Source organism: Artemia franciscana, chromosome 21, assembly GCF_032884065.1.
Source record: "Artemia franciscana chromosome 21, ASM3288406v1, whole genome shotgun sequence".
Classification (NCBI taxonomy): Eukaryota; Metazoa; Arthropoda; class Branchiopoda; order Anostraca; family Artemiidae; genus Artemia; species Artemia franciscana.
Window position 1 is genome coordinate 756,650 of NC_088883.1, and position 24,317 is coordinate 780,966.

General features: G+C 35.9%; 1 protein-coding gene across 4 annotated transcripts in view; it reads right to left on the reverse strand.

Moving 5' to 3' along the window:
* The window catches only part of LOC136041025 (microtubule-actin cross-linking factor 1-like), a 215,312-nt gene extending 196,470 nt beyond the window's left edge, over nt 1–18,842 (reverse strand). For 3 of the 4 annotated variants that reach the window (XM_065725542.1, XM_065725541.1, XM_065725543.1), the window contains exons 1-3: nt 18,317–18,815; nt 4,726–5,064; nt 1,139–1,571 (exon numbers count right to left, since the gene is read on the reverse strand). In XM_065725542.1, the coding sequence (XP_065581614.1) occupies nt 1,139–1,571; nt 4,726–4,871 (579 nt within the window). In that variant the 5' untranslated portion in view covers nt 4,872–5,064; nt 18,317–18,815. Of the gene's footprint in view, nt 1–1,138; nt 1,572–4,725; nt 5,065–18,316 lie in introns of all 4 variants that reach the window. The other variant, XM_065725545.1, reaches the window with a different exon arrangement.
* Between the last annotated feature and the right edge of the window lie 5,475 nt (nt 18,843–24,317).

Consider the following 24,317-nt stretch of genomic DNA (forward strand, 5'->3'; position numbering starts at 1 on the left):
TTGAACTTTACCTTTTTTGAAATAGTAAACTAAAGTTTATGATCAATATAAATTTTACCGTATTTTTAATGCAGCTGTTTTAATTTCACCTGAGATATCGATTTTGGTCGGTCAAATCGATTGCTCCCCTTCTCCAATCTCGCTCGAAATATTTTATGAGACAATTATAATGTAAACTTATCCGAAAAAAAGATGAAATTCATACCAAATCAGTTATATTTTCAAAATATGAATAATTGGCTATCAATAGATCAACCACAGGTTATAGTTTTTTTTTCGTTAATAAAAAACGTGGAAAAAATTCATTTAAAATTCAAAATTTGAAAAATTTCTCTTTTTCAACTTTTCTCAATTCATCATCTACGTAACAATGTATATGCGTTATTATGTCACGTACACCGTATATTACATAACATACAACATATATATAAATATGCAAAATTTATTTTATATTCTTGTACGGGCGTTTCTAATTGATTAACTTAAATTGGGTGAAATCTTCGAGAAACTGTCTTTTTTTCATTATTTATTAACTAGCTGAAGATTTCTCACGTTTTTTTTTTTTTAATTTATCCGATACAGGAAAAGAAAGAAGAATAAGAATAAAAGAAGAACGGAAAAAGCGTAAAATAGAAAAAATCAGTTCGTTCCCCCTCGATATGTTCCTAAGATATAAATAACATCTAGCCGAGCTTATCAAATATTTTGGCTGAATGATTTCTCATTTAGTTCACACATTTATCAACAGGTATTTCCCTAGACTCTTAAGTGAACATTTGAAAAAATTTATACGGGTTACGATATCAGACTTCAAAGTAACCAACAGTCCTTCTAAATCGTATATTATTCATTAAAAGCCATGATTTTATCTCCCCCTCTTCCATTCTCTTTGGAGGCCAAGAGACGACAAAAAATCCAAAATTTCAAGTCAATGCCCAAATTACCACATTAATTATCTTTTCCACTTTCCCGTCTGCAATTTCCCACTTTTGTTATCTTTTCCACTTTCCCGCTTACAATTTCACACTTCCCACTTACAATTTTCCACTTTTGTTATCTTTTCATTGTGATACACCAAAAAACTAAAAAGGAGAAAAAAAACAATAGAAAATCATTAAATGAAAACATCTGTTCATACATTGAACTCAGCTTGTTGCTGCCTGATCACATTCACATCCACCGAAACAGCTTTAAACTTCACCTCTTTATTGGAAGCATCTTCAATATCAATCGAAACCTGATCCAACAGTCCATAGAAACTTTCCAATTTCCAGAGAACTCTTTCCAATTCATCATTATGAGCTTTCGATCTCTCTTCCAGCTTGAGTATATTCTTTTCCATTGTCGCAATCTGATCTGTACTTGATTGAATATCTCTCCCCTGTTTTGTCAGTTTTTCACTTGCGTGGCGAGTCTCCTCTAGATGGTCATGGTAGTGCTGCAACCGAGCGAAAAATTCAGCCACCTGATCCAGCTGTGTTTGAACAACTGGTAACAACCAAGCCGGTGCTTCCATACTGTCATTCTTGTTCCAATGAAGATAGATCAACTGTGACAGATTTGAGCACCTCCTATAAAACAATTAAAAAATATCACATTTTTTCCATAAGCAAAAGGCTGTTTTCGTTGAAGACTCACAAAGTGGTTCCCAGCAACAGATACTGGCGGTATCATTTCCGGGAGCCCAATGCCTTGTTGACAAAGCAAAAAAAAGCACTGGGCTGTTTACACCATTTTGGCCGCGTTGTGCAACACAGATATACAGCCAGAACACAAACAAGGCTGTCTTCAGTGATAAAATCGGCTTTCGCAAACCGCACCGAAGATTCTGATGATTACTTAAGCTTATTAAGGCTGCTTTCGTTTTAAATCCGTGGAGACACGATGTTCAACTCTCTCTTTTCAGGATTCTTTTAAACTTTCCTTAAGGGCCCGACACACGTAACTTTTTTTCAGGAACCGAATTCACCAGCTGAGGGGGCAAACGATAGTGGTAAAAGACTAATACCCTTTTCGCGAGATATTCAAATCGAAACATCATGGACACCAATAGTCAAGTGTAGGTTATCATTAGCTGCATGATTGATCTCAGCTTACTATTTAGTTCTTTTATCATTTATAATAAGCTCGTTCATGATTTAAATTTTTATTCTTTTTTATTTTTTATTTCCTTTAGAAAATTCAATTAAATTTTAAGTTTTTTCATTATTAAATTATGAAGTTCTTTGATTATTAAATGTTTAATTACTATTATTATTTAATTCTTTGATTTTTCTGCTGAAGAGAAGGATTTTTGCTGCAGCGGATTGAAGACTTTTTTTATAATCATGATGAAATTTGGCTCTGTCTTTGTAAATCAGCAATGAATATTAGAAAATTTTTCAAGCTCAAATCAGCACCGTTTTCTTTGCAAATCAGCACTGATTTGTTAAACCCACACCGTAAAAAGCTACATGAGACCAGCCTTTTATTTATCTTCTATTAGTCTTCCATTTTTATTTCATCTTAGATCGAACGTTCACAAACATCTGGAATCTTCGCTGTCACACGTACAGGAGGTGTCTGAGATAATTGTCAAAACCATTTGTTAGGTTTTTTTAACAGGGAGGATCAGCAGAACATCAGCAGAACAAAATGAGGTTGTTTTGATACTGTTGACAAATATTCCAGCACATAATTTACATGCGCCGCGGTTAAAGAAAAAGAAAAAAAGACAACAAAATGCAAACATGAAAAAAGCAAATTAGACAAGATACAGTGCACTCAGCCATATATTTTTATTATCATTACAAAAATTTCACAGGACTAATAGCTTTCGGTAGGTAAACCAAAAGTTTCATAAATACTACGAACTTGCATTTTTATGTATTTTTTTTCTTTTAAATTTAAGCTAATAGCTTTCGGTAAATACCTTGAATTTTCATAGAATATTATATACTTGTATTTATTTATTTTTGGGCATTTTACTTTTCTTGAAATTACAATATTTTCATTAGACTAATAGCTATAAAATGTTTTCACTTTATTCTTTTTTCTTCTAATAAGACGCTTAACGCACAAAACCTTAATTTTTTGTCATATTAATATACTTTTGTAGTTTCAGTGTTCATAATTGTTGTGTAAGACATTCTAATATTATACGTTTGTATTATCGAAAGCATTCCCTTTATCCTTTCCATCTGTAATAAAAAGCAGAACTTTTAAAACCTCACTACTGCATATCACTCTCAAGGATGAGTTGGTGTGGCATTCTGTCAAGATGTTTTGGTGAGGGATGAGACTCCTCCCCCAAGGGATGGTTTGAGGCTTGGCTTATAGAAAAAACAAACATAGTAAAAAAAATTAAAACATATGTAGTTGATGATTTTTTATTTTAGAATAAATATTTAGACCTAAGGTTACGAGGGATATATTGTCTCTTTATACATTTTCTAGGTTACAGTCTAGTTTATTCCTTATTATGAAATAAACACTGCAACAGCAAAATATTTACTTAGACTCATAAATGAGGAAAAAAGAAGAAGAAAATTCAGCAAACTTGACATTTGATAAAGGACTGTGCCCAGGCAATAGGAAGGGGGAAGGCGTAATGAAACTAAAAGCAAATACAAAAATGGTAATCTTAGTACAACATTCCTTTCTCAACTAGCTTGTAAACAGATTAATTTATCAACCTTTATGGGAGGGATGAATATATCAACCCCTTGGCGGGAGGGTGGTAGGCAACCTTCTCGTGTGCCCCTGGAGTAGTGGACATAAATAAAGACCTACTACTGCTAATGTCAGTCAACTTGTAGCCACTGGCCGTTTTGGCTAGCGCCTGACTGTGAGGCGGAGTATTCTTTGGGGTACCCTGCCAAGATTGGACGGATTGAGGTCAGTAATGGATGCCCAAGTGGTCAATCTTCCTCGACATCAAGGTTGACTGTGGCATAAGAAAATATGCCTTGATTAACAATCCAAGGTGGGGAAAAGAGGTTCTCTTATTAGAACCAGTTCTGAGGATCAAGCACTACAGTCACTGATCACTGGCAAGGGGGGGGGGTGGCTCTGCCCTTCAGTCTTTCCTGCCCAACCGGTCTCAAGCTGGTGAGTGGGGTTCTCAAGTTCAATGAAACAATGGTGGATACCTTGGCACTACCAAGGAAGGCTTCTAAGCCAAGGAAAAACAGATAGGCAAGACCTATTTCAAATAACCACGCTCGAAAAGGCCCAAATAACCCCCTGTGTTTGGAAGTGGATGCAATGTGCCTTTGTAGTCAGAGCTTCAATAATTGTTTAAGCTCATCCAATGATAGCAACCATTATAATAATAATTCTTTCTTCTGAACTAAAACAGTATGATGAAAAAATTCTTCCTTCACGAAGTTAAAAATTTTGTATGATTGGATTTTCCAAGTCTATTCCAGTTTAACTGCGTCCACACAGTTCCACAAGGATACGTTATATATTTGCATATATATAATTGAGGTATATAGACAAACATCTGTTTTGGTATTTTCATTGGAAAAAAATCCCTTCCCTAAATTTTGAAAAATACATCCCCCCCCCCAAATAATTTTAGTGAATTAACACCCCTGAGTGTCAGCAGAGCACTTACTACGACAAGAATAAAAACCTTCTTTTTCTATTCAGACTGAGTATATTCTCAGCCTGATGACCTCAAATGACAACTCTACTTGGGAATAATATACTTTCAATTATTTTACTAAAATAGAAACTGACCGAAAATTGAGCTGCAGCTTCAAATGCCACTTCCAAAGCAAAACATCTTTCTTCAAGCTGCTAGTGCAGGTTTGCATATCGTCCCCTAATAGCTTCAGCTTGGTCTGCGACATGACAGGCGTTTGATCCATGTTTATGTGCGCCATCTACTAGAGCTTGTGCTGTTCCATCTATTGCGACAAGCTTCTGATTGAGACCTTTAGTTTCCTCTAGAATTGCTTTGATACGCTCGCATTTTAGGATATCGTCCAGTATCGCCCAGCGCATCGTGAGAGGCAAGACGATCTTCATATCTCTGAAGGGAGTGATCCAAGTCGCGAAGCTGTTCATTAAAGTTGCCTGCAAAAATAAGCGTTACAATTGTAAATCATTGTAACAAAAAATAGGAGAACGACGAAAAAAGCGGAAAAAAAAGTTTGATTGTCCGAATTTTGTGCCATTTAACAAGTGGATTTACATCTAAATGATAATCATCAAATATTTCCTTAACAATCATCCAGGATTTATACGGTTTTACGCAAAGATTTACGGTCTTCAGAGATACAGGAAAATTTACTTTCGCGACATTTTGTTCTGAATCAATGACGCATGTCCGTTAAAAAAATATTTACACCAGAACAGCAGATTAATCAGCTTGCAGAGAAGTTGAAGAACTTTGGCTACTTTTTCGTACAAAAAAAATGAAGAGAACAAAAACGAGAAACTAAACAAGAATAATGTTCAGACGACACGTGTAGCCATAGTGGTCTTAGAACCTATCTATGCAAGCTTTTTCTCCTAGTCACTTTACAATTCCCTTTATCCGAGAGTCACTTTCAAGAGATTTGGTTTTCAAGTTATATATATTGACTTTTCGGGTGCTTTTACTTGACTTGACTCCTGCTCCATGGTAAATGGTGTAGAGGGTCCCGCAAGTTTACTCCTTTAATCGTACCGATCTGCAACTATGAGCTGACGGGGGAAGCTCATTAAAGATAATATATGTCATTTTGAGGAACTTATTTAAGCTGCCCTTCCACCTGGTCCAAGATCTGCCCCTCGGACGTGACCAATCATGCGATATGGAGTAATTCGACCAGGAGCTGCCGCTGGAATACAGATGCCAAAATCATCCGAGGGCTCGCTCGGCAATCTCAGTTAACAATGGTGCTTGATGAGCAGGGACAGTGGCTTTTGTTACTAATAAAATACAATCTTTGGTTTTCCTCGATTCTGTTGTTTCGTCTGACAGCCTTCTTTCGAACTCAGGATAAAAGATTCAAGGGGCCGTGTCTCGGCCAAATAGAGCAGAACTGAACTTATGGATGAGTTAAAAATATGCAACGGAACACTAAGGAGCTAGCTTCAACAGCCTCTCAAACTGACCTGCAGATCAATGTGAGCAAATCCAAGGTGATGTCAAATGGCGTTATCCCTTTGCTACCCACAGTTAGTTCTTTGTTTACCCACCTTAGTTCTGCCCTATGAATGATATATGGACGAATGGGTCTGCTGGTCTGCTTCAAATCAAAGAAGAAAGAAAAAAGAAAAAACTTAGTGCAATTACTGTGCAGTCATTTACATCAAAGATGAACGAAAAATTCTAAGTAATCATTTTACAGTCATTCATATGACTGTGCAGTAGGTCAAATCAAAGAAGAAAGAAAAAAATAAATGCAATTACTCTGCAGTTATTCAAATTACTGTGCAGTCATTCGAATCAAAGAAGAAAGAAAAAGAAAAATCTTAGGGCAATTACTGTGTAGTCATTTACATCAAAGATGAATGAAAAATTCGAAGTAATCATTTTACAGTCATTCAAATGACTGCAGTAGTTCAAATCAAAGAAGAAAGAAAAAATAAAGGCAATTACTCTGCAGTTATTCAAATTACTGTGCAGTCATTCGAATCAAAGAAGAAAGAAAAAAGAAAAAACTTAGGGCAATTACTGTGTAGTCATTCACATCAAAGATGAACGAAAAATTCTAAGTAATCATTTTACAGTCATTCAAATGACTGTGCAGTAGTTCAAATCAAAGAAGAAAGAAAAAAATAAAGGCAATTACTCTGCAGTTATTCAAATTACTGTGCAGTCATTCGAATCAAAGAAAAAACAAACTTAGGACAATCACTGTGCAATCATTCAAATCAAAGAAGAACGAAAAAAGTTGAAGCAATTACTTTGCAGTCATGAAAACCAAAGAAAAAAGAAAAGCCGAAGGCAATTATTGTGCAGTCATTCAAATGACTGTGTAACAGGTTCAAATCAGAAGAAGAAAGAAAAAATTAAGGCAATTACTGTGCGGTCATTCAAATCAAAGAAGAATCTTTAGGCAACAAGAGCTCATATGGCACTTGTGACGAGGTCGGAAGAGCCAAGAGCTCATATGGCATGAGCTCTAGCAAAATTCTAAGAATCAATAGATTAATTTAAAAGGAAAATTAGAGGCTTAATGCCGGTTGGGATTTGAAATAAGAGCTCTGAGACACGAGGTTCTTCTTAATATCAAAATTTCATTAAGATCCGATCACCCACTCGTAAGTTAAAAATACCTCATTTTTTCAAATTTTTCTTCTCCCTTCAGCCCCCCAGATGGTCAAATCAGCGATAACGAATTAATCAAGTCAATTTGTACAGGTACCCGACACACCTACCAATTTCCATCGTCCTAGCACATCCAGAAGCACCGAACTCGCCAGAGCACTGGACCCCTCCCCCTAACTCCCACAAAGAGAGCGGGTCAAGTCTGGTTACGTCAATCACGTGTCAACATTTGCTTATTCTATTCACCAAGTTTCATCCCAATTTCTCCTTTCTAAGCGTTTTCCAATATTTCTAGTTTCCCCCTCCAACTCCCCCAATATCACCAGATCTGGTCAAGATTTACGAGATTTAAAATAAGAGCTTTAAGACATGAGTTCCTTCTAAATATCGAATTTCATTAAAATCCGGTCACCCACTCTTAAGTTTAAAATACCTCAATTTTTCTAATTTTTCCGAATTAACACCCCCTCCAACTCCCCCAAAGAGAGCATATTCAGTGTGGTTATGTCAATCGCATATCTAGGACTTGTGCTGATTCTTCCCACCCAAGTTTCATCCTAATCTCTCCACTCTAAGAGTTTTTCAAGATATCCGGTTCCTCCCCCCCCCCAATGACACTGGATCAAGTCCAATGACTCATCCCCCCTCCAACCCTCTATATCCCCGGATTCGATTCGAATTGAGAATTGAGAAATAATATTCTTCTATATATCAAGTTTCATTAAGATCCAATCCCCCATTCGTAAGATACCTCGATTTTCACGTTTTCCAAGAATTCCGCTTTACCCCTCCAACACCCCCCAATGTCACCGGATCTGAAAGGGATTTAAAACAAAAGTTCTAAAGTACAAGATCCTTCTAAATATCAAATTTCAGTAAGATCTGATCACCCGTTCGTAAGTTACAAATATCTCATTTTTCTAATTTTTCCGAATTACTCCCCTCCCCCAACTCTACCAAAGAGGGTGCATCCGGTCGGGTTATGTCAGTCACGTATCTTGGACTTGTGCTTATTCTTCCCACCAAGTTTCATCCTGGTCTCTCCGCTTTAAGCGTTTTCCGAGATTTCAGGTTCCCCCTCCCCCTCCTCCCAGTGAAACTTGATTCAGTCAGGAATTAATACGAGATATCTGAGTTATGAGGTCCTTCTAAATATGAAATTTCATTAGGATACAATCACTCCTTCGTAAGTTAAAAATACCTCATTTTTTTCTATTCTTTCGGAATTAGCCCCCCCCCCCCCAACTCTCCCAAAAAGAGTGGATCCGTTCCAGTTATGTCAATCACTTATCTAGGATCTGTGCTTATTTTTCCCACCAAGTTTCATCCCGATCCCTCTACTCTGAGCGTTTTCCAAGATTTTAGGTTCCCCCCCCCGAAAAAAAATCCCTCATTGTCACTGGATCCGGTCGGAATTTAAACTAAAAACTCTGAGACACGACATCCTTCAAAAAATCAAATTTCCTCAAGATCTGATCACTCCTTCATAAATTAAAAACACCTCATTGTTTCCAATTCCTTAGAATTAACCCTCCCCCCCCTCTCAACTCCCCCAAGAGTGCAGATCCGTTCCGGTTATGTCAATCTCGTATCTAGGACTTGCTTATTTTTCTCACCAAGTTTCATCCCAATCCCTCCACTCTAAGCGTTTTCCAAGATTTTGGGTTCCCCCCCCTCCTAACTCCCATCACTGTCATCGGATCCGGTCAGGATTTAAAAAAAGATCTCTGTGACACGATATCCTTCCAAACATCAAATTTCATTAAGATCTAATCACCCGTTAGTAAGTTAAAAATACCTCAGTTTTTCTAATTTTTCCGATTTACCGTCCCCCCACTCTCCCCCAGATGATTGAATCGGGGAAAAAACAATTTCTAATTTAATCTGGTCTGGTTCCTGATACGTCTGCAAAATTTCATAGTCCTAGCTTACCTGGAAGTGCCTAAACTAGCAAAACCGGGACATACAGACAGGCCGACCGACCGACAGAATTTGCGATTGCTATATGTTACTCGGTAGATACCAAGTGCCATAACAATACCTCATCTTTCTAATTTTTCCGAATTAACAGTCCCCCCCACTCCCCCCAGATGGTCGAATCGAGGAGACGACAATTTCTAATTTCATCTGGTCTGGTTCCTGATACGCCTGCCAAATTCTATCGTCCAAGCTTATCTGGAAGTCTAGCAAAACCGGGACCGACAAAACGACAGAATTTACGATCGCTATATGTCACTTGGTAGATACTAAGTGCCATAACAACGCATAGAAAAGGCAATTGCCGAACACGATATGTCAGACTTGATGTTTTTTTAATGTCTTGCAAATGTAAATAAATGCAATTAACATATCATTTTTTTGACAAAACTATTTTAATGTAGAAGCAATGGTTAACATAAAACGTAAATATGAAGGCAAACACCACTGATCTCAGGCCAAACTGCTCTGATTTCTAAATTTAGACTGATTTTTTCAAACTAAGAATTTTAAAACTAAGTAAAGTCACATATCGCTCCAAGACAGATATTCTATCGTAGCCATTCCTAACAGTAGACCTTTATGTAAATATTTTTGGAATTAAAAAATGACAATAGCTGAACAAATTTTATATAATTCAAAATACTTGTCGGTTATTTGAAACACACCTAAGAAGTAAAGTAAGGTTAATCATAATGAAATACAACAAAACATGATGATAAAATAACACTTTAGAAACAAAATTATTGAAACCTAACCTAACCCCTAACCGAAACTATATATTAAATATTTAGGTAAAATATAGCCACATCATAGATTTTCTCATTCAAAATAAGCATATGATAACCAATTCCAGAGGGGCAAAATGGTTATTCTTAGATATTACACTGCGTAATTCATGAATGTGTTCCGAATAACCGACAAGTACCAAATACCGCCCTGTTTATGTAGAGTGGTCGTCTATTGTCTACCAACACAGCGGTCGTCAAGCCCAGAACCAAATCCACAAACAACAGCCGAGAATGGGCACGGTTGCGACTAACACGTGTAAATTTTTAAGAAAATAAAGGTATATAAACCATAAAAAAGTATATTCTCTTTCTAAGAAATGAGCTGAAAAACTATTACAATTTCCAAGGGGCCATTCGGATATTCATTATATTTTTCATCTAAATGGCATTATTTCAAGATCTTTTGGTTTGAAATTTAGTAAAATTTGTGTTTCGTAGGCAAACGTCGTTTCATTATCGATATTTAGTTTTAGTAAAATTGGGGTATTACCATACCCAAATTTGCTGAATAACGTTTTTCTCTTTATTTATCTGGATGATATTTTTCTGAGATTTCTTATTTTTGAATTGTGTAACATCTTAATTGGTTTATATTTCGTCTTCTCTTTCTCAATACTTTCGTTGATCGTTAGACTTTGAAAACTAGCAAATTACAACTGTTGAACTTCCTATTGGTAACTCCATCTGAAGAACACTTTCCGTTCTTTTACTACTGTAATACAAGTGGTAAGTGTACCAGTATAAAAACAAATCAGCAGAATTTTTTTTTTCACTAGCAACAGGCGGCCAATGAAAACAATAACGTGGGAGGAGAACTGTTTCTTAAAGGAAAACTCATATTTTTAGAGTGAGTACCAAGAAATCCATGGCAACAATTATACCAACATATTTAACACATAGACAGATGTACTGGGATAGAAAATTGAGTTATCGCAAAACCACCAGATATTATAGGTTAGCATAGAATGTGTGCGTATAAGGGGAGAGCATATCGAAAATACATTGCAAATGTATTCAAAGATACTTTGATCATCCTTTAATCATGACATCAACGATAGTTTGTCCACGCACGAGTAGTTTATGATTGTTATATTCAGTTCCATGATTGATTTTAAACAATATCATCAGGCTCCCTCCCCCTCCTACCATATTCCTCAAATGGCATAGGTCTATGACTGACATAAGCTCGTTTTTTGTCTATTCATGTCCTTTCTCCCCTATCAGGCAGTTTTTTTTTTGGTTGAGTCCTGGTTGAACTTCGCTGAAGTAAGAATGCTGGGAATGTTTGAAAAAATTTCCATTTTAGATTTATTGGTCGTTTGTTATTGTAAGTTTTCTTTTTTTATATGTTTATGTTTTTCTGAGGACGACCCTAGGATATAGGGCCAAGATATTCATTCAAATTAGATTTCCACTGCTTTACGAAAAGAATTCCCTATTGATTTTCTTGTTTTTGATGTTTGTGGTGGAATACTAGCATCCTAGTTTTTTTATTGAGACAAAAATAATTTTTTCTCAGACGGCTGACCGGTTTTTTTCAAACAGAGCAAACCTCCTGAAAGTTGTTGGGCTAACACGAAAGCACCAATAATTCTCTAACGTCTAAAAATAAAAGTTAAGATCTTGACTGCTTTGGCTTTCCATGCCTTTGAATACCTAAATCATTTAGTTTTTATTGACAACCAACTTCAATTTTCACGATAAATGGCTTAAAACAACCTTTCAGGGAGGCAACTGAAATTTAAAGATTAATATATGAACACTTAGTTATAAAAGAGATAATAAGAAATTTTGTACCAACCCTATGTTTTATAACTTAATGCAACAGGAGTAAATAGCTTCTTTATCAAACAACAATTCTTCTTTATCAAACAGTTCGTGGTACGAAATGTGAGTAAGGAGCGACTCGGCCCGAAAGTAATCGAAGCTTTGAAAAGGGAAATTTTGATAAAAATTCATAGAACCAAAGAATTGGCTTCTATGCTGAATCCAAATAACCAAAATTTTGTTAACTTTAATGTTGCCCATCAAAAGGCCGCAACTCTGAGAAAAATTTGCCTTATTTTCAGAAATGAGAAAAGTTCAAATGATTTTAATGAACATTACATCATTAGATTCAGCATGTCAGAGAACATTCCTATAAAATTTTCTAGGTCATATCTACAAAGAAAATTTTGTGTTGTTTGCCAGAACAAAGATTATGGATCCGAGTTGAATTTTCTTCAGGGATGATCGTATAAAGCCAATGGTCCAGGAACGTCGGAATAAGGCTTGTTCGAACAAACATCGGAAGTTCTAGGTCCTGTTTTTAGTAACCAAAGAGATTGGAGGGAGACTAGCCTCCGCCCAAGCTCCTTTTTCCCCAAAAGTCATTTGATAAGAAATTTGGAAGAGCCATTTGATTCAGCATTGTAGAAATACCCAATAGCTATGTCTCCGGGAATGACAAGACACCCCAAAGTCCTTTCCACAGAAAGAATTTTGGAAAGCAAAGTTTTCAAGGGAATTTTGCAGACAAATTTTACACTGAGATGGGGATTCCACAGCAGGATATTAAAAAGGTCCGATATTGAGCATAAAAGTTTTTTCAGACGCTAATTTTTTTCATTTTTTTAGACTTTTCTTATTACAATTCAGCAGCTTTTTTGATTCAGGAGTAGCTCTTAAAGAATTGGGACAAAACTTCAAAATTCATCGCAAAGATCGAGGGATGAGTAACAGGTAGTCCCCTTCTTGTCCGATATGCAATAATTTATGTCCCTTTTAAGTTTCAATGTCACTCCATACTTTCTGCTGGAAAAAATTATACAATTTGAAAACAATGCAAACTCGCCGGTTTAGAACAAATCTAGGTACTTGATAAGCGACCACACCAAAGAAGTTAATTATAGCAACGACACTCATGAAGTGAACTTAGAAAACAGAATACAGTATAATTATAGCAAACACATTTTGCATGCACACCCGCTATACTTTACCCCAAGTCCCCTTCTAATGTGGAAACATTAAGCCCAAATTACATACTTCCCAGCTATTCTCCCAATGCGGTTTTCTTAATTCAATCTGTGTTCCTGCAAATTGAATCACTGTGAGGAAACAAGAACCGGAAAACAAGTGACAGGTGACAGAATGCATTTGACTTATATAATTTGGGCTTCGTTTTTGTACATTAGGGGAGAGGGGGTAAAGTACAGCGGGTCTGCATGAAAAAAGGGATTAGCTACAATTATTCTTAATACCATGAAGCAACAATTATTTTCTAACTTCACGCTCTCCCAACATTGGCGTGGTTGCCTATAACTAATAAGAACCCAAATCCGGTCATTAGACAGACTGCATCAATCGCTAGCAAAAGACTGTTTACATGATCTAATTTCTGAATGATCTTTTCACTGCTTTGACTTTGGTAATTGTTTCTGGCAATTCACTTTACTTTTTTTTCTTTTTTCGAGCGCTAAGGACGGCTTGGTATGGTACTTGTCAAAATATGCGCTATACCACTTATAAAACCAACAGTTACATTGTGCCTTTTCATTTAGTTTTAATTCAATCTAAAATTTCTCGAAAGTTTTTACTTTATACTCTACTAGTCCATCTAATGATTGTAGTAGTAGCAGTAGCCCTAAGAGTTTCAAATTAACGCTCTTAGCGTTCCTGATCTACCCTTTCCACAACCATATTGCAACTACTACCTTTTCATTTAGTTTCAAATATTCTAACACTAAAACAGTAGTAGGAGTAGTACTAATAACATTAGTTGTGGCATTAGTTTAGCTGTAGCCTTAAGACTTTCATGTCCTGAGTTTAACTAAGAGTTGCATGTCCCAATGGTTTCAACAAAATAATTAACCGGTTAGTTGCCCTCCACCAGTTTTGTATCTTAAAACGTAACTAGACCTTTACATTTACAATCCAATGAACCTCCTCTTAGGGTTCACACGAACATCCCTTCCATAAATACCTTATATGCCCCTGGGGGATAACTTGCAACCCTTTCCCCCCAGACTCTGAGGGGTTGCGTCAACCCTAGAGGCCTTGCAATGTGATCTTTGTACAATTTTTTGAACAAATGGCTATTGCAAAATTTCTATCGGATTCATTTGGAAAAAATATGGCGGGGAGGGGAGGGGTTAGCTGGCGTCCGATCCCTTTGACTCTTAAAAAAGAACTAAAATGTATGATTTCCAATCCAACGAGCCCCGTCCGAAGTTTACACGACCAACCTTTCAATAACTTATGTGCCCCCGGGGGAAAATATTAAAACTCTGATCTTGAGGGCTGTAGGAGGGGAGGTGTAATCCAAAAAGATATAACTTATGAACCTTTCAACAAAGCTGAACAAAATGGCTATCTCAAATTTTTTTTGGATGTGTTTGGGGCATTGATTGGCGTGGGAGGGGGGGGCTGGTTGCCCTCCTATCACTTTCGACTGTCAAAATGGTCTTTCAATTTCGAATCGACTGTTCACGTTTCAAAGTTTATGCAACTACTTATACACGAAACGCCCTGGTCTAAAAAAAATAAATAAATAAGTAAACAAGTAATACATTGTGCCCCCATTGCTCTAGCGCTATTGCACTATTTATGATACTAATAGCATAGACCATATTGGTTGGCCACTTTCCAAGGCTCATTTTGAGCAGATAAACAAACACCCAAATAATACATTAATTATTAAAATTCATAAAATTAAATTTTCAGTACATTCTCGATTTTACTAATTAATTTGTGAGCTCAGCTACAAAATTGAATCTTGGCGGTCGCACTTTTCAACGTTGATTCCAATCGACTGCACCTCCCTCGACCCTCAATGGTCACGATATAGTTCTAGCCTATACAAAATTTTGCTGCCTTTGTTAATTAAACTATCTTCTCGTCAACTTAGGCTAACAGGTCCAACATTCAATCAGTTTTCAAAAAAAAAAGAAGAAAAAAAAAAAGAAAAAGAAGAAATACTTAAACTGCACTCTGTGACAAAATGCAAACCGAGTCAATCAAATAAAGCCGGATGATAAAGCACCATAGATTTAGACAGTGTTGCCAGGTAGGGCTATATCCCACCAATTGGGCAATTAAATTTTCAACTTCGCGGGGCAAGTCAATTAAAATTGTCGGGTTGGTTTTTAGACTATAATGTTCCTAATAGGGCTACATTTGGGCTAGAAATTGAATTTGCTTGAAACCAAAAAGAAAATCCTGTTTATTATATCTAGCTGGTCATTTACCTTCTTTGGAGTCTTGGACCACGATAATATTATAATCCGTGTCTTGGACTGTGGTTACCCCCTTCTTGTTTCTCATCCGGCATATAAAAGCCAGACATGTATCCTTATTACCAACTCAGATTAAAAAAGTTAACAAAAACTTCGCATTCTGAATATTATCAAATCATAATGAAAGTAGTAGCCAAGGAGACAAGGTGAACTTTGTTAGTTTGAATAACTCGAACAGTTCGTGGTAATGGACTCTAATTAAGGAGCGATCTGGCTCAATAGTTACCAAAACTTTAAAAAAAACGACATTTTGACAACAATGGATGTATAAAAATAATTGGCTTATTATGGTGATTTCAAAAATAGAAGTCTTATTAAGTTTAGTCTACCCATCAAACACTACCAGCCGGAGAAAATTTGCCTCATTTGCGAAAAAGGGGGAAAGACCCCCTAAAAGTAAAATAATTTTAATGAAAATCACTTTTTTTTTGCCAGAAGAAAGATCACGGATGCATGTTTATTTGTTGTTTTTTTTTGTTGTTTTTTTTCTTTGTTTTTTTTTCTTTTCTCAGGGGTGATCACATAGACCCAGTAGTCCTAAAATATCGGGAGAGGGATCGTCCGAACGAAAATTGAAGTTCTAGTGCTATTTTTAAGAGACCAAAAGGATTATAGGGCAAATACGCCCCATCTCCCCTTTTTCTCACAATCATCCGGTGAAAATTTTGAGATGGACATGTCGTTCAGTATAGTTGAATGACCGAATAGCTAAGGCTCTGGAGATAACACGATCCCCACCAACCCCTGGGGAAAGGTCTTTTAGCCAATTTTGGTTAAAATAATTGAAAGATTTAATAGCTATGTTTTTGAAGATAACTTGACCCCTCAACACCCACGAGGCAATGGCTAAAAGCTTTGAACTTTGGTTATTGTTTACATAGTTTATTGGTTATTGGGAAATATACAGATATTTTTTTGAGGGAATTATTTTCGGTGGGGAAGCGGTTATTTTATACGGGAAGATTTTCACATTGGTAGGGTAGTTTCTGGAGGTAAGCTTTTCAAAGAAAAGTTTACATGGGGGGATACTTTGCCAAAATTAATATGCAAATCTTATTTTAACTTTTCATGTACGTTGAGCCGAATTCAAACCTGCAATAGCTGAAAAACTTTCAGAAAATAATTTTTTTTTAAACAAGTTTTTTTAACTAAAGGTAAAGAGCAACATTAAAACTTAAAACGAACAGAAATTCTTTCGTATATAAAAGGGGCTGTCCCCTCCTCAGAGTAACTCTCCTTACGCTAAAGTTTGACTTAGTCCCAACTCTATGTTTTAAATTGTTTCCATCGAAACACTGACAACCATGGATTTAGAGTATAAGGGTTAAAACAGTAGTGAATCGTAGCCAAATACATGGGAAGTACCAAGACGGTATTTTTCTAGAGAACTAAATGGAGAGGTGGAAACATAGTAATAAAACAATTCTTACTTCATAATATACAGAATAAACATAGTTAACACATCTTGCATGCAGCCTCGCTATACTTTACCCCCAGCCCCCCCCCCCGGCAATGTGCAAATATATAACCCAAATTATATATTTTCCAGCTATTCTCGCAGTGCATCTCTTGTTTCAACCCGTGAACCCACAGCCTATATAGACACAGCCTATATAGACACAACCTATATAGACAGTGTCTATATAGCCTAAGCTGTGAGTGTACCTGTAAATTGAATCAACTGTGACGAAATAAAAACTGGAAAATTAAGTTATGGTGGCCAAATGCATTTAAAATACATAATTTGGGCTATATTTACACATTAGAGGAGAGGGAAAAAGTGTAGGGAGGGTGTATGCAAGATGTGTTAACTATGATTATTCTGCTTGTTATGAAGCCAGAATTGTTTTCTTAACATGTTCCATTCTCTACAGTTAGTTCTCTAGGCCAGTGGTTCTCAAAATGTTGTACGCGCACCCCTTGGGGGTACGTCGAATCTTTTAGGGGGTACGTGGCCTGCTAACAAAAAAATAAACAACCCTTTATCTCTAGGACTGGCAACTTCAACTGGGCCTATATTATAGTTATAGGCTAGTTTACTTGGTAGTGGTAACTGTGGTGTAGGCTACCTAAAATGTTTTTTGGGTAAAAAGGGGTACAGTGTCTAAATAAGTTTGAGAGCCACTCCTCTAGGGAATGACCCAAGCAATAATTTACGCTAAATTTATGCACATTAGGAAAAAGAGGGGGCAGAGCCAGTCCTAAGGTTGAAGGTGCCTGGAGAAAAATCAATTATAGCCCCCTCCCCTTGCTTCCCAACTCAAAAATAAGAAATATAAAGCCAAATTAAAGTGAAAAATTAGATCAATATGGTCAATTCTCCCGTTACGACGCCTTCTAAGCCACGTTGCTCGGAGCAACTGCCGTAGTTGCCCCATTCCCTCGAAACGGAACACGTTAGGTTGAAATATAGTGGAAGCACCTTCAAATGTGTTAACTAAAATTGTTCGGCACATTATGAAGCACGAATTGGTTTCCTAATACGCTTTATTCTCGATAGTTCCATTTGTAGGCTAATATATTTTTTAATTTACCCCCACCCCTAATATATAAATATATACTCTGAATTGGAATAAACCCTGAATTGGCATATATAAGGTAGGGGTAAAGTTTATTTACGATGTGGCGTAAATGAATGTTAAATCTGGATTCAGGATGCAATTCTGACTATAGAGGTAAGCTTGAACGTTATCCCTATCCCCCTTAATGTGCAAGTACATACCGTGAATTGGTATATATATATATATATATATATATATATATATATATATATATATATATATATATATATATATATATATATATATATATATATGGGTGGGGGTAAAGTTCATTTCTGACACATATGAATGTTAAATTTTGAATCAGGATCCAATTTTTACTATAGAGGGAAGTTTATTTCTAAGCAGCCAGAAGAGTCCGCTAAAATAAATATTACCCCCAATATCAGTCTGTTGACTATGAACCAAAACTAAGTTCATTCCACATTTCAATACTCTGGAGAAGAAAATAAAACAGAAACTCACATTTAAAGATATATAAACATTCCTCATTCAGACTTTAATCCAAAATGTATGAAGTCATAAGTCAAACAAGGTATTCCCAAGCACAGAATTCATGTTGGAAAGAGTCCAGACTCTGACGCGCAGACTCTTACTGAGTCTTCTTCATACGAAGCCTGTCTGACTTGTTTAATGAAAAATTTAACTACTAATAAGCAGTGTGCTTCCACTTAGGGGATTTCCCTTCTGAAAAGGTGTTTTGTTTTGGCGTGTCTTTAGCGGGTAGACTGTTTAATTTAGAATTATAAAAATCAACTGGGTTTTCAGAGGGATTTATCGTTTCGAACTTTAGAGATATTCCTCTCTACTTCATAAAACAGGGGGTCTCAAACCATGGAAACTTTGGGGGAGGGTTAGAATTTTGTTATAAAGATGGAAAAAAGGTAAAAACCTGAGGTATGGGGAGCATTTAAATTTCTTTGAATAAAATTACCCTAAAAGGGTAAATGACGAAAATGTACTCCTCTACTTATATTAAAATTTCGGTAAAATTCTAGTCCATTGACTATATGTAATCTTGGAAAGTTGTAGGGCTCGTGGATTGAAACTTTCAGGGATGTGTCTACAGGCTAAAGTATATCCCGGGAAGTTGTTTTGAGGTCCCTAACCATAACCCTTCCCCCTCCTCTATATAACGCAGCTTTTTGTGCATTACAGCTTATATTTTGGTCAAATTTGATCCTATGTTACTATTAAAAGTGTAAATCCTAGCTTACCTTAGAAAAATTCAACTTTTCACTGTTTTTTAAGCTACTATATTCCATAATTAGTTCACCAGCATTGAAAAACAATTATTACCTTTTATGGTATAGTTCAAAATGGAATGTCGGCATTTAAACGAACCCCTGTTTGAAACAGCTTATCTTTAAATGGCTTTACACAGGGGTAATACAGGTAAGACACTGAACTTTTAAGGGGTTTCTCACTCAAAATTATGATTCGTTGCTACAATTGGGTAAGGCTTATGTTATATGTGTGTCAATAACATTTATTTTGTAAACCATAACGGCATAGAGAAATTTCTTCAAGAAGGCCCAGTAATGATTCTTAGAAACCTAAAGAGAGGCGAAACAGATATTTAGTGGGAAAAATAAGCACAAGTCCTAAATACATGATTGACATAACTGTAACGGATACGCTCTCTTTGGGGGAGTTTTGGGGGGGGGGTAATTCGAAAAAATTAGGAAGATTTATTTGTAGCATACAAACGGGTAATCAGATCTTAATGAAGTTTGATATTTCGAAGAATCTTGTGCTTCAGAGCTCTTATTTTAAATCCCGACCAGATTCAGCGACATTGAGGGGAGTTGGATGGGAAAACCGTAACTCTTGGAAGACGGGAAAATTGAGGTGTCTTTATCTTGCAAATGGGTGGTCAGATCTTAATGAAACTTGATATATAGAAAGATCTTATGTCTGAGATGCTTAATATAGATGCTTATACTGAAATTACTCTGTATATGAAAGGGGTTTTTCCTCCTCAACGCCCCGCTTTTCACGCTAAAGTTTGACTCTTTCTGTTAACTTTACTTTTTAAAACAGTAAAAAACTTCAGCGTAAAGAGCGGGGTGTTGAGGAGGAAAAGGCCCTCCTATATTTTCAATGAAAATATATAAAAAAAAAATCTAGAGGGGGAGTATGGGGCGGTTCCTCGTCCCAGCCGTAATTGACACCACTGGTCTCAGATTTCTGTTTCGCCTCTCTTCAGGTTTTTAAGAATCATTATTGAGCGCGATCGACAGAACGACAGAATTTGCGATTGCTACATGTCACTTGGTTGATATCAAGTGCCATAAAAACGGATTATTCAAGTGAAAACAAAGAAGTAATGTTTTTTTTTTCTCTCACTAATATATTTATCTACTCCACTTGTCCACTGTTCCCTAACCGTAAGAGTCTTAAGCTTGTTGCATCGTTCCCGCTTTACTTTAAACGATATATATTACAAGTATTTTATTTTTTTAAACTTTGAGTTAATACGTTCTAATATGTATATATATATAATTACTTGTAATAAAGTACTTGTAATATATATCGTTTAAAGTAAAGCGGGAACGATGCAATAAGCTGGAGACTCTTACGGTTAGGGAACAGAGAAAAAGTAGAGAAGCCAAATTTTTGTTTTTAGTAATTTTTGTTAGTTTTAAGTTTCACTTGAATGTTCAAATTAGTTTCTAGTCGATATAAGATCTATTTCATCATCTATATTAGGACTTGCTATCTTTATGTTTCTCTTACTCTTAAAGCTCATGGGACGTAGGGACATACATTTTCTACTTCCCTAATTTCCACGAATTGGGTTTTTTTTCAGCGAAAAGCGTTTTTTTTTTACATTTATCGGATAAACATCAAATCTGGTATGTAAGAGCAATACATTTTTTCAGTCTATAACCAACTTAGTTTGAAAATAAGCTGCAATAATTGTGAAATCGATTTATTCAATGGAATACTTCAATTTGCCACAGATGAAGCAATTTTAGAACTGTATTATAACCATGGCATGTTATTGAGGAGTGAATATTGCTCAATTTGTGGCCGGACTTAAGATAAATCTGGAATTCATTTCCGTTGCCGGAAAACTAGGCGTATATCCATTCGTGATGGCCGTGAGTTTGAAAGAAGAAAGTGTAATTTTAGAAAATCTATCTATCATAAAACATGGCTGGAACGCTCACTAATCACTCTAGAACAGATTTTTCGGTTCTTGATCATGTGGCTTCAGACTAATGCTTCAAGGGAGGAATTGATATTCAATAATGTTGGTATTTCTAAACAAACGATTGTGGATTGGAGTATGTTCTGTAGAGAGGTTTGTATTTACGCTTGTCACTCTTGTACTGTTCGTTTGGGGGAAAATGAATAATTGTTGAGACAGATGAAGCAAAATTTGGCAAGCTTAAGTACAATCTTGGTCGAATTGTCGATGGTGTTTGGGTATTTGGTGGTATAGAGCGATCTACTGGAAATTTAATTCATGGTTGCTGTGCCAGATAGAAGTAATGCTACGCTGTTGGGAATAATACGTGACAGAATCCTGCCAGGTAAAACAATAATCAGTGACTGTTGGAGGGCCTATGACTGCCTAGCCCACCATGGCTTTCAGCATTTGCGTGTCAATCAAAGCCTAAATTTTGTTGAACCTACAAGAGGAGCCCATACCCAAAATATAGAACGGACATGGAGGGAAGTGAGAGATAACATCCCCACTTATAGTAGAAGAGAAGAACATATGGAAGGATATCTTGCAGAGTATGAAACTTTGAATAATTATTTATTCTTCCCAGCAGTTTAAACTTGCCCCGCATACTGGGATGATAAATTTAAGGAAGTTAATATGAGTAACAGAGGGTTGAGATGTTTGAGGTTTTAAACAGTTAATTGATTTACCGTTGAAAGAAGTTGATTCAAGTTGATAGCAGAAATAAAACAGAAGGATATTTCGATGAAATGAAAAATCATGACGGGAGGGTCGTCGCCTGGAACGGATGGAATTCCATTCAAAGCAAGGAAGTAGTGTAGGGTGAGTACCACTCCAACTTTAAGCTTAATATTTTCGGAATTGTTGTGTAAACCTAATTGACCTGTGGATTGGTCTAGATATATTTTAGTTCTATTTTATAAAAAAGGTGATAGGGTATTGCACAGTAGTTATAGAGGAATTAGTTTGGGTTACAGCGTAAGTAAGCTTTTCAGCAAGGAATCGTGTTCTAGGTTAGACAAATGGTTAGATTCACAAAGTAATATAATAGATATTCTGGCAGGGCTCAGCAAGGATTATATTTCGATAAATCAACTATTTATATTGCAAGTGTTGTTTGGAAAATATACCAGAGGTGTGAAAAATAGGTTACATGCAGCTTTCCGGGATCTGAAAGGAGCTTTTAATGAAGTTGTAAGGTATTTTAGCAATCTTATTTTTAATGTATTTGTGAGAAATTTTTAAAAAATTTAACGTTACTTCTTTGTTTTCACTTGAATAATCCGTTTTTATGGCACTTGATATTAATATTAATCAAGTGACATATAACGATCGCAAATTCTGTTGTTCTGTCGATCGCGCTCAATAATGATTCTTAAAAACCAGAGGAGAGGCGAAACAGAAATCTGAGACTAGTGGTGTTAATTACGGGAGGAATAAGGGAACCGCCCCATACTCCCCCTCTAGATTTTTTTTATATTTTAATTGAAAATGCTTTTATTTGTGTTTTTTTTTAAACAACGACAAATCCCCCTCCCCCCGCTACATTTTCAAAGCGCATTTTACAACTCCTAAATTTTGTGATTTGACACTGTCTTAGACGGGATCTCTCAATTCAACAAACACAAAGAAGACTTATGAACAACTTACGGATTTGTTAGCAGTCTTTAACGATATTTCCGTCATTATAAATTTTTCACAAATATATTAAAAATAAGAATACTAAATTACCTTATAACTTCATCAAAAATTCTTTTCAGATCCCGGAAAGCTGTTCCGGCTTCCGGGGGAATTGTTATGTCGCTCGTAATTACCTTTCCATGTATCATCCGGTATTCAAAAGAGTAATTAATGTGGAGTTCAAATATTGAGAAGACCGTTTGTTTTAATGAGAATGTAAATATGTGGGAGGTTGTGATAAAATTAATATAATCTTTTCCTGTTAATTTCAAATAGGCTAAGAAAAACAAGCCGTATCCAGGAGGGCTAATGGGTATAAATCCCCCGTTCAAAACCTTTCTCCGACTCGTAAAAACGTAACGAAATGAATATAAACAAGTCTTTCATGCGTTTCATTGTTTTTTTTATAAATATTTCTCAAAAAAAATCTTTAATACCCCTTCCCCCCTGAAAATTTTCTGGATACCACCCTATGAAAGAGATTTAGAAATGTGACAAATACCAGTTTTCAAATTTTAAGGGATGTGTAACATTTCTAAGTCTTCTATATTGGTAAAACGCCAACAATTGGGAGAAGGGGTTGTTGAAACACAAATATTCAATCAACAAAGTCATAGTTTGCACCAAAGGCCCGAGAATTTTGACCCTGCCTTGGCCCAACACGTGCACAATAACCCTCACCACTTCACTTTGTTTGAAAACACTTCCATTATTTGGAGGTCCTTGTCGAAATATTTGCTTGATTTTTGTCTTCATATTTTGCTACTGGCTGACAAAATTCTCATTTTCTCAACTATTTGATTTTTTTTATTAATTATATATTTTCCTTTCCTGGTTTCTTACGAAACATTGAGCTTTAAATATTATAGGAATGTGTTGATGCTTGTCTTAAGTTTAATAAGGTTCTTTACTTTCCTTGGTAAAACTTCTTTTCTGGATAGTTGTGTTGTAATTAATATTTATTAAGGGCCTATTTTGATTTATTTTGCTAATTTTAAATATATATTTATAAAACTATGGTATAAATTAAATTAAAAAAAACAAGTGTTTTTAACTGAAAGTAAGGATCAACATCAAAACTTAAAATGAACAGAAATTCCTCCGTATAAGAAAGGGCCTTTTCCTCCTCAACACCCCGCTCTTTACGCTAAAGTTTTTTACTGTTTTAAAAAGTAAAGTTAACAGAAAGAGTCAAACTTTAGCGTAAAAAGCGGGGCGTTGAGGAGGAAAAACCCCTTTCATATACAGAGTAATTTCTGTATAAGCATCTATATTAAGCATCTCAGACATAAGATCTTTCTATATATCATAATCCAGGATTAACATGCATTGTTAATCCAGTTTTTTTTTTCATTTTTGCAGGTTTTCTCAAGACCCCTGAGCATCTTAAAATATGTTATTTTTAACACAAATATTTCAATCTTAAAATCTCTAGAACTAGAGATTAGTTTTTTGCCAGTTATAAACGATAGACGCCTTGCAAACAAACCTCTTTCAAAGCGGCCAGTTCACATCAAGTGCGGTGAAAACGAAAAAAAAAAACATATAAGCATTCATGCAAAATTACTGAGGCGTATAAGCATGAAA